This window comes from Hemibagrus wyckioides, linkage group LG23 (genome assembly GCF_019097595.1).
Source record: "Hemibagrus wyckioides isolate EC202008001 linkage group LG23, SWU_Hwy_1.0, whole genome shotgun sequence".
Lineage (NCBI taxonomy): Eukaryota > Metazoa > Chordata > Actinopteri > Siluriformes > Bagridae > Hemibagrus > Hemibagrus wyckioides.
The window spans coordinates 14,932,586-14,944,326 of NC_080732.1; the positions used below are offsets into that span (position 1 = coordinate 14,932,586).

At 42.1% G+C, this 11,741-nt stretch overlaps 2 protein-coding genes across 2 annotated transcripts; one reads left to right on the forward strand and one right to left on the reverse strand.

The window, feature by feature from the left end:
* The first annotated feature begins 43 nt into the window (after positions 1-43).
* Positions 44-1,652, forward strand: rpp38 (ribonuclease P/MRP 38 subunit). Its single transcript, XM_058376335.1, has one exon. It carries the CDS (start codon positions 222-224, stop codon positions 1,074-1,076), a length of 855 nt encoding a protein of 284 aa, XP_058232318.1. The 5' UTR covers positions 44-221; the 3' UTR covers positions 1,077-1,652.
* On the reverse strand, positions 1,586-10,830 carry nmt2 (N-myristoyltransferase 2). Its single transcript, XM_058376314.1, has 12 exons — positions 10,674-10,830; positions 8,454-8,571; positions 7,555-7,699; positions 7,303-7,421; positions 7,086-7,177; positions 6,513-6,629; positions 6,200-6,370; positions 6,003-6,111; positions 5,049-5,219; positions 4,728-4,895; positions 3,711-3,848; positions 1,586-3,017 (listed from the first exon to the last, which is right to left on the reverse strand). Exons 1-12 carry the CDS (start codon positions 10,781-10,783, stop codon positions 2,997-2,999), a joined length of 1,479 nt encoding a protein of 492 aa, XP_058232297.1. The 5' UTR covers positions 10,784-10,830; the 3' UTR covers positions 1,586-2,996.
* Positions 10,831-11,741: the final 911 nt, after the last annotated feature.

Genomic DNA, 11,741 nt, shown 5'->3' on the forward strand with positions numbered 1-11,741 from the left:
ACTTTTAATCGAACATGTTTACAATTCAATATTAATGCGACGAAGAAGAAGGACAAAAACAAAAATGGCCGCCTCCATAGATACCTCACACGCTGCAGCTTTAGAGAAGGCGTGCTATATTTTTCGCTAGGCCGAACGAATAAAAGATCATTATTCGTCATTTTGAAAGTTATATTAAAACAACGTGTACAGAGTGACTAGATTTATCTCTGGAGAGCAGGATGGCTACGCCGGGGAAAGCCACGAAGAAGGAGAAAAAGAAACCGGTCCCGGTGAAAACGTCCCTCAACAACCCGTACGACTTAAAGTGGAAGCCGTTAGAGAAGGGTCACGCGCGATTCATCCTGAAAACGGTGACGGAGAAACTCGGCTCGCTCGATCTGCGGAAGCAGCACGTTAAAGTTTTTCGCAAGTGGGGAAATAAACGGAAGGCTAAGAAAGTAAAGTCTGATTCGGCGGACACCGTTGAACCGACTCAGGAATCACGGAATCGAGGCGGCTCTGATTCAGTGGACAACGCTGAACCGACTCAGGAATCACAGAATCGAGGCTGGACCGATAAGCGCCTAAGGGACGAGCTCGCCATCGGCATCAACGAGGTCACTAAAGGCCTGGAGAAGAACGAGCTCGGCCTGGTGCTGGTGTGTGACTCGGTGAAACCCCCACACATGACGAACCATCTCATCTCGCTGAGTCAAACCCGCTCGGTTCCCGCGTGCCAGGTCCCGGGTCTGAGCGCGAGTCTCGCGGGATCGCTCGGTCTCACCAGCGTGCTCGCGCTTGGGTTCAAACGCCAAAGCAGCGCGTTCGCGGATACGATCACAGTCCTTACGACCAAGGTGCCGCCGCTGGACGTGGCTTGGGTGCCTATAGGGACACGGGCGTCTAAACCGGAAAGCGAGCAGCACCAGCAGTTTGAAGAAAAGGAACCGGAGAGAGGGAGAAAAAGAAAACTGGAGGATTCCCCTGAGGTTAAGAAGGACCAGGCCACTTTACTGCAACCTCTTAAAGTAAAGAAAATCGTCCCAAATCCTTCAAAAATCCGGAAACCGAAGATAAAGAAAGCAAAGAAGTGACCATAAGCCACCTAACATGAACATTTTTCAACTCACGGACAATTGATGCCCCTCTTTAGACCCATGGAATAATGGCACTTATTCCATTTAGACATTTTCATGATGCATGACGTCACTATATTTATTTTGCGGCAATGAAATAGTGAAGCTGTCTGAGTTTTCAGAAATGAGTTAAATGTCAGAAATGAGTGTGTACAAAAATCCATTTTTTTTATAGCAGCCAATAGAGAATAGAGAACATAGAATATGAACAGTGATAACCTGATACACAATCCTGTACAGTGCATCTCATTATGATTTACTGAATATATAATCACACAAAGAAATGATGTCCCTGTTTTTTGAGACCGAGTGAACGAGAGTTGTTACAGGTTCAGATCATTTTTTATTTTATTCAAATATCCATGCTGGTATTCATTGATGTATCTTTAATAATAATCAGATATTTGGGTGGCCACCGTGTTTTGACATGGTGCTGGTACAGTTTTTCTTTTCTTTTTTTCCCCCCATTTTCTTTTAAGTTCATTTGAAGTTCACACAACCTGCAATGGAGTTTAATAAAAATCTTCAGAGAAAGCTGAGCGTCATTTCAAAACTACATCAGGTATTTTAAAAAAAGACCTCGTAAATAAGGCAAGTACTTTGGGTGACTTTCATGAAGGGGGGGGGGCGATGTAAAAATCATGCTAGGTTCATACGGCAAGCTTTAGGACTGTGTGTGTGTACACATACATATGCGCACACACTCACGAAGCAAAAACCTGGATTTGAGTATAATCGTCTGACTTTAAATGAGATTATCGTCTAGTTCTTTATATGATTGTAATTTAGATGTGCTTTAAAGGCCTGAAGACACGGATACATTTGTCAATTACAAGAGAAGCAGGAACACAAAAGCATTTTCTACTGTGTATAAAAAAAAAAAAAGAAGCAGCTATTTTTCCTCATGTAAGTCCCCAAGTCCCACGTGACAGCGATCAAATCAAGTAATGAGCAATTTCTCTGCTGCACATAACCAGAAGCACAGGGAAAGCTGAGCTAAAAAGACCGCAGCATCATCAAAGTGACAACGCGCACGTGATTGTTCGTCTCGGCTGCTTCTTTTGTGCTTGTGTGTGAAAATTCCCCAGCACATGCTTAATATGATTAACGGATGATACAAACAGAACATAAATACAATTCTAAATATCAGAATTGTTTGAAGTAACAGAGCGAACACAGAGGAGTGAAGGAAATTTAAAACGAGGCTTCACATTCTTCTAGGTTTGCACACACTCGTGACCTAAACACAAAAGGATAATCTTTTTAAAAAAAAAAAAAAAAAAAAAAAAAAATGCACGCTAAAGCGTTCAAGCCCTATTAAGAGCATGTTGTGCTTCGAAGGGCGGGGGGGGGGAGAGAGAAAAAAAAATAGGGATACATTCTTCACATGTACGCAGCAAAACCCAACCCGAGAGCCGGAACCGCAGCAGGGTTCCAGGGTAAAGACTTCGGATGTGACCCTCCCTGCCCCGTCCGTTTCTCGGTCCCTTTGTAAACCACAACACGTAATAAATATCGCATATTAACAATACAGGTTCTAGCTCTTTCACACTGACTCGGAACAAAGTAGCAGGGAGTTTACCGTTCTTCTCAGAAACGTGCGCTTGTCTAAAAAAAAAGAAAAAAAAAAAGAGGGACGATAATAGTCGATGCAAGTCGTAAGAAAAGAATTGTTTACAGTATGAAGAAGAAATCAGTCTGAAGCTGATGCTTTTCACATTCTGCCGATATTCAAAGAGGAAAGATTAACGAGAGAACCTCTCGTAACAAAAACGACCTAAGAGAGCTGCACGATGGAACTCATTCACTGAATGGATTTGCTTCATGTTTTGTTTTTAACTACCGCACGCGTCCTGTGGACCTGAATGTAGCAGCTGGTTACTGGAGCACGAGGCCAACCTGAAAGAGAGGCGAGAGAAGTCGGTGAGTGACACCTCCTGGATGAATACGTTTATTGCTATTGCTAATTAGAACATTCAATAGCAACCAGCGTTGACACTAAAAAGACCAAAGTATATATATTCAAGTGATTCGTAGATGCAAGCTGCTAAACTGAGACAAAGGACAGATTTAGAAATGTCATATACAATGCAGACAAAATAAATCAATATATAAAGCTTAATACAATTTTTTTCTTTATAGAAAATTAGTGTTTTTGTGATTGATTGTTTGACTTTTGGTTTGTGATGTGTACTGTGATACTAAAACAAAGAACAAATAGGTGCGAGAGCGTCCTTAAACAGACCCTGAAGCCACAGAAAGGAATTCCTTACTCATGTTAAGGTTAATAGAGTTAGTCAGGCAAACATTACGACGTACTTGATGCAGCAGTGTGCTGATGTATACAAATGATACGTGTGCGTTTTTTAAAAATCATATAAAAATAAGCTAAATATTAAAATGAATGAGTGTTTGGTGGTGAAGATATGCAAAACCATACTGTCACACTTATATGTAGTTATTTGTATACGAGGCACGCTGTACACACCTGATGAGACTCGCATTCCGAGAGAAGAGCATCATTACGCTAGAATATTCTGGCATTTTATGGATATCCTGTGATATTTCTGCAACTTCACTGCTCACTCTTACCTTCTCAGGCTCCATGCCAGGACACTTCCAGTTGTAAAGGTAATACTGAAGGTTCCCATCTCCAATTCCGAACTTGAGTTTTTCCAAGAAAGTCTTATTCTCCATTAAATCCAGAGCATTAAAAACATCAAAGCCTTTCTGTAAGAGAAAGGAAATCAGAACGAGTCAGCTGATGTGTTACAGAGCTGAAGAAAACACAAAAACAAAACATCCCAGTTAATAGGACACATGGAGACTGTGAGCCAGGCCAAAACCGGGACATCTTCCTTTACATGCACATGAATGTAATAAGGAGTTGGCCCGTCCTTTGCAGCTAATAACAGCTTCAACTCTTCTGGGAAGGCTTTCCACAAGGTTTAAGTGTGTGTTTATGGGAATTTTTGACCATTCCTGATGTTGGACGAGAAGGCCTGGCTCACAGTCTCTGCTCTAATTCATCCCAAAGGTGTTCTATCAGGTTGAGGTCAGGACTCGCTCATCCATGTCTTTATGGACCGTGCTTTGTGCACTGGTGTGCAGTCATGTTGGAACAGGAACATCCCCAAACTGTTCCCACAAAGTTGGCAGCATGAAATTGTCCAAAATGTCTTGGTATGCTGAAGCATTAAGAGTTCCTTTCACTGGAACTAAGGGGCCGAGCCCAACCCCTGAATTCAATGATTTGTCCCAAAACCTTTGCCAACATAGTGTATATTACTGTAGTCCTGGAATTTAAAAAGGGGTGGTCAAGGCATGGGGCTGCTGAAAATTCGTAACATCCTTTTGGGGTCCTTTGGACAAATCGTTTGGGAAGCACTGACCTATACTAACAACTCTAAAAATATCCACAACTAACCATTAGATAAGGTTCACGGTCTTAGTGGTTGAGGATTTATGATTTGTTCATCTAAAAAGTAGCACAGCAAACTGGTCCCTAATCCTGTACTGATCCCCATTACATTTTTTTTAATAATGGTGTCTGAATTAATTTTATATTTGTGTTAAATCTCTACTGTGACATGGAACTCACAGACATACCAGTTTTGCGAGGATGAGCGCGTCGGTCATCAGCTCTATCAGCGGTGTCTCTGTGTGCACGTTGTAGAAAGAGTAAGCAGCCTTTAGGCTTTTGTGCAGCGGGTGGTGCATCACTGTGGACGGCAGCGTGTAGAAACTGATGAAGTCAGTCAACCTGCCACCAGAACCCTGAACAGGAAGACAGCGAAAGGATACTTAAATACAAAAATTCAGCAAGTGCAAAGTAGTGACACAGAAAATGCTCAAATAAGTAAGGTTAGGTTAAATGATAAACTAAACAAAAAGGTAGTTGAGGTTTATGTTAACATCTGAAGACAGTACCTCCACCACGTATGTGTCGATGATGTTCTCCTGAGGGAGGAACCAGTGCTGCACCTCCTCCTCCCCCATGACGGGCCGCAGGTGGAACTTGCTCAGGTATTTCTGCAGCAGTGCCGTCACCTGCTGCACATCACCAGCTGCCATCGGCCTCAACCCCGGAGTGCGTGTGCTCTGTGGAAAAATACAAGCAGGACATTTCTTTAGCTTAAGAAACTTCCAACACCTTAGTTACATAAAATATTCTTTATTATATGTTTAAAACATAACACATATTGACTGAAGAATAAATTTAGTCTAAATAAAGTAATAGATTTATACATATCTCTATGCCAACAGCACTGTACTATATGTCCTAAATTATATTAACAGAATGTACATCCTTTATACACTGAACAGGCATAACATTATGACCACCTGCCTAATATTGTGTTGGTCCACCTCTTGCTGCCAAAACAGCCCTGACCCATCATGCACTGTGTATTCGGACACCTTTCTATCAGAGCCAGCATTAACTTCTTCAGCAATCTGAGCAACAGTAGCTCGTCTGTTGAATTGGATCACACGGGTCAGCCTTCACTCCCCACATGCATCAATGAGCCTTGACTGCCCATGACTCTGTCCCCGGTTCACCACTGTTCCTTCCTTGGACCACTTTTGATAGATACTGACCACTGCAGACCGGGAACACCCCACAAGAGCTGCAGTTTTGGTGATGCTCTGATCCAGTGGTCTAGCCATCACAATTTGGCCCTTCTCACTAATCCTTACGCTTGTCCATTTTTCCTGCGCCTCAACTTTGAGGACAAAATGTTCACTTGCTGCCTAATATATCCCACCCACTAACAGGTGCCATGATGAGGAGATAATCAGTCTTATTCACTTTACCTGCCAGTGCTCATAATGTTATGCCTGATCGGTGTAAATGTATACATTACCAAGTCATGAAAGACTTACATCAGGTAACCTATAGAGCTTCATGGTCCTTTGTAGCGTCATGTTTCTACTAAGGTGGGAAAATTTCACCTCCACAAGCTTCCTCGGGTTTAGAGAGCGATGCCAGTACCTGCAAAACAGCACAAGGTAAAGATAATATTAACGCATTTAGACATTAATGATTCGTTTTGTGTGTGCGTGTGTGTGTGTTTTGATACCTGCATGTGGAGACAGGTTTGGGCAGTACCACCCCAGCGGTGTAGACTGCCTGAAAAATGCCCTCTAGGTTGACCCGGCGTGTGATCTCTCGGATCAGAACCGGAGCTACACGCTTGGAACGGAGCTTTTTATGCACACATAGGAAGTTGATCTCTACCATCTTCTTTAACCTGAACAAGAATCAAAAAAACTTTATTGGTAAAAGATAAGTTCCTTACAACAATATTGTATTCACAACATGCTTTTTAGCAACATTTATATGATCACTTACATTACAGCAGCTACATATATAAGTCTCAGGCCCACACTCACGTGTCGTAGATGTGGATATCAGCAGGAATGGCACTAATGAAGCCCACCAGCTTCTTGTTGGATGAGACTCTCACACCACAGTGCCACTGAGGCAACCATCCAGGCGGGCGCAGTGCCCTAAAGGAGACAGACATGGAGATATAAGAGGGAAAAATGTGAAGCTAGTCACAATAGTTATTTTAATATATAAGTGAATACAGCATCATTAGAACCGAGGTAAGATTCTGGCTATGTGATATATTCTAAAACTTGATACAGATGGGAACAAGAAGCTTTTTACTGTGCTGAACTGTATATAATAAGCAGCTGAAAATAAGCCATGGTAAAATTTAAGGAACAAGACTTGATGCAAATGAGATAAATGTGCATTTGTTTACCTCAAACCATTTAAAAATGTACATTGTCCTTTGCATTTTAAAGAGACATTAAATGCAAATTGTACTTGTATTTTTTTTAAAAAAGGTACAATTTCTTTTCTAATTCCAAATGGAAGCTGAACGAAAGCTTACTCCTTGTAACAAGGTTTTATATGACGAATATAAGAAACAAATAAACAATAATTTTATATCTTACCATTTGAGGAAGTTAGGAGAATAATCAAATCTGAACATGTTGTCGTCATCCTCGACGTAATTCTCGTTCAACAGCGTGTACAGCTCCTTCAGCTATAAGAGAAACAAAATGGGTTTGCAGATTGTGAGGAACGGGAATAAATGTGTCCACTTGACATGACCAAACACTAACGAATACGCATGGAAAGGACATTTGAGTTGACCTTACACACACTCACCACTTCAGCATTGCTGAGATCCAGTGTGTCCCACATGAAACCTTGCGGGAGGGAATACGGCTCCTGTCGTACGTTTTCCTTATCCGGCTCGATCGGCCCGTGAGTGGTCACCACCTCATCTGTATCAAACGAAAGAAATTTCACTCTAATATAGGGAATGTAAAAGACTCTACGACTGATGAACATGACTGTATCCCCGTAATTAACCTGACCCATCGAAGTTCTTCAGCTCTGACCGGAAGAGGAACTTACTAAGCTTAGGGACAGGCTGAGTGTCCCAGAACTGGTACTTGTGCTTAGTGGCCTCGTCTATGTTCTTGGCAGGTCCTTGGCATGTAGACAGCAGCTCCATCGCCCTCTGAATGTCCTGCAGCTTTTGCATGGGAATGGCTGGATTCTGATAAAGAGAGAGAAGTCAGTGGATGTATGTGGTCTAATAAAGACTGTATTTAATCTACTATAAATGAAAATCCACAATACACAGATGCCACCCCCAAATGCTTTTTTTTTTTTAAATGTTTAAGCTGTAAATGACCCTCCCACACTCTAAACACACACAGAAAACATTTGCAAGCATATAGCGAAATTAATTTTGGGTAAATTCGTAGAAATATCACATTTATAGTGAGTAAAAATACAGCGTACACAGCACAAAACGAAACACTCGGGACAGTGACGTGAAGAACTGGGATGCTGGAGAATTCTTCTTCCCTTTCCCCAACTGCACGCATAGCCAGCAGCCAATCACAACCGTGATTAAATGAATGGGGCATTCCGATTGGCTGGACTCGTTCCTCCAGCCGTACTGTATTTAGATTATCAGTATCCCCGCACTGCGCTTTCCTAAACAACGCTACGTGTTCTTTGTCTCTTGAGTAAATACGCTGAACAGTATTTTATATATTATTAACATTTTATTTTTACATTTTAATTAATGTATATATTTCGTAATTAATAATTCTATTTTTATTAATAACCTTATTTCAACATAAAAACAATTCACTATAAGGTTTGTGGATACCGCGATATACCGGGAAAATCCGCAAAAAAAACATAGTTATGTTCCAAATAAAAATCAGTGATATACCGGGACCACGATATATGAACCATGATATAGAGGGGGATTACTGTACAAGTGTGATGGTACAGACCTTTATCTCCTGAGAATCTGAGGCAGAATCAGACTTGGTTCCTCCTGAGCTAGGCTTTTCTTTCTTCCGCTTTTGTTTCTTCTTTTTCTTCTTTGCACCAAGGTCTCCACCGGGACTCCTGCACAATTTCAGATTATGGATAAAGGTTTTTGCTTTACTGCTGGACTCTAGCTCAATACTGCATTAAAACTGCATCATCTTTAACCATCACGTTGATGAGACTGAGAAGATGTCTTGGTAACAAGAGACATGTAATAAATGCCTTGTGAATTCATTACACTAACTAAAGGAGGCTTGTTAATCTGCCTAGCAACAGTGGGCACATTTTTAGCTCCTGGGTGCCTTTTCTGTTATTAGTATATTGTGTCAAATTAAAGGGACAAAAATGAATTACACACACTTACATAAATGTTAAATGATGGATGGCGTGGCGTGACCACCCCAAAGATGATTATTTTCCAATAACAGCATATCCTTAAGTGTTTTATGTCTCTAATACCAAAGCAATTCCCCAATGTTAACAATTTTTCCATTTCATAATGAAAGACATTTCATCCATTTATACACTATATTGACAATAGTTTTGGGACACTCCTCCAAATCATTAAATTCAGGTGTTGGGTTCAGCCCCTTAGTTCCAGTGAAGGGAACTCTTAATGCTTCAGCATACCAAGACATTTTGGACAAGTTCATGCTCCCAACTTTGTGGGAACAGTTTGGGGATGACCCCTTCCTGTTCCAACATGACTGTGCACCAGTGCACAAAGCAAGGTCCATAAAGACATGGATGAGAGAGTTTGGTGTGGAGGAACTTGAGTCCTGACCTCAACCGGATAGAACACCTGTGGGATGAATTAGAGCGGAGACTGCAGGCCAGACCTTCTCGTCCAACATCAGTACCTGATCTCACAAATGCACTTCTAGTGGAATGGTCAAAAATTCCCATAATCACATTCCTGAACCTTGTGGAAAGCCTTTCCTGAAGAATTGAAGCTGTTATAGCTGCAAAAGGCGGGCCAACTCCATATTACATTCATGTGCATGTAAAGACAGACGTCCCAGTTTTGGCCTGGCTCACAGTCTCCGCTCTAATTCATCCCAAAGGTGTTCTATGGGGTTGAGGTCAGGACTCAAGTTCAGGTCAGTCAAGTTCCTCCACACCAAACTCCCTCATCCATGTCTTTATGGACCTTGCTTTGTGCACTGGTGTGCAGTCATGTTGGAACAGGAAGGGGTCACCCCCAAACTGTTCCCACAAAGTTGGGAACATGAAAATGTCCAAAATGTCTTGGTATGCTGAAGCATTAAGAGTTCCTTTCACTGGAACTAAGGGGCCGAGCCCAACCTCTGAACTCAATGATTTGGAGGGGTGTCCCAAAACTTTTGCCTACATAGTGGTGGAAGAGTTAGTTCCACTTATCACTTGAATCGAGAGCACTGTATACTAAAGACTTTCCTGTGATAGGAAAAGACTACAAAGCAGTAACACAAGACACACAATCTATAAACGTCAAATAAACGCTTCACGACAGAAAACTTCACAACATTAACAATAAAACACTACGTTCATCCGCCACACATGTTCACGTGAAGGAGCCGTTACTATAGAAACGAGCGTATTAATCAAAACCTTGCAGGCGGAACTACTTTCCCGAGCTGCTGTTATAGAAAAATTACTGGAAAAAAAAAATATTCTGACCAATCAGAATGGAGAGTTTAACAGCGCTGCGGTTTGCCATTCATCTAATTGAAGCGGGTGCGCTAAGCAGTTTCGCACAACGCTTAAACTCCTGCACAAATAGAAAGAGATTAAATATAGCTAGCACGCTAATGAGCTTATTGACGTTAGCTAGCTGACTGACACCACCGCTAGTCATGGTATCTGGGCTAGTAAACACTGTTAAAGTGCTCGCTTTTCATTCAAACGTGGCCCGTTACTGTGGCTACCAATAAAAGCCGCTAGCTCAAAATGACCAGCAGTAAATGAACACCAAACGTAAAGCACTTAGAAGTGTTAGCAAGCTGCTCAGTTTCGGACCCATGATGGCTGACAGCTGTGCTCCGGTTATTGTTTGCGGTTATTATCACTATAACTAGCCTCTTTTTTTTTTTGACATGAATGCTAAAGCTGTGCTAGTGTTAGCCTCTACCCACGACCACTAACCCTTTCCTATAAAACTCGGACCGGTGGCTTCGAGGGCATTTCAGATAAAAGCTGACCCTTGTGTGTGTTCATTTTCCTCTTCGTTGTCTCCGTCGATGCCGCAGGTGTCCTGGTCGTCCAGCTCCAGGCTCTGCTGGCTGGCCGCAGACTCGCTGTCCTCCGCCATCACGGATGGAGAGAAAGACTAACGGGCGCGCGAAGCCTATGCACTGCGGGAACAGCGCCGCCTGCTGGACAGTGTCCGTTAACTACTCTTCAAATTAAGAGTTCTGTCGCGTTATCGAGTTAAAGCGCGTTTTGTACTGAAGGGGCAATTCTTAAAAAAAAAATGGCTGTTTAGGAAAAAATTGATATTATAGATTTAACTTCGTAATTGTTGACCAGTTGCTGTGGTATAAGCAGAATAACACAGTCCAGACTGTGTGGGTAAAGTGTGTTGTGTTATTCAAGGTCGAAATTCAGTTTGTGAATGCTAATCTTCAGTTTTCCACTAAATATCGATGTCTAAATATATCAGGAGTAACAAATCAGCCATACAAATACAGGCCCGAATGCCTGAACTGTACACTATATTTGCCAAAAGTTTTGGGACACCCCTGCAAACCATTAAATTCAGGTGTTGGGTTCGGCCCCTTAGTTCCAGTGAAAGGAACTCTTAATGCTTCAGCTTCATACCAAGACATTTTGGACAATTTTTTCCATCTTTGTGGGAACAGTTTGGGGATGACCCCTTCCTGTTCCAACATGACTGCACAAAGCAAGGTCCATAAAGCCATGGATGATCGAGTTTGGTGTGGAGGAACTTGACTGGCCTGCACCTGACCTCAACCTGATAGAACATCTTTGGGATGAATTAGAGCGGAGACTGAGAGCCAGACCTTCTCGTCCAACATCAGTGCCTGACCTCACAAATGCACTTCTAGAGGAATGGTCAAAAATTCCCATAATCACATTCCTAAACCTTGTGGAAAGCCTTCCCAGAAGAGTTGAAGCTGTTATAGCTGCAGAGGCAGGTGAACTCCATATTACATTCATGTGCATGTAAAGGCAGATGTCCCAGATTTGGCCTGGCTCGCAATCTCCACTCTAATTCATCCCAAAGGTGTTCTGTCAGGTTGAGGTCA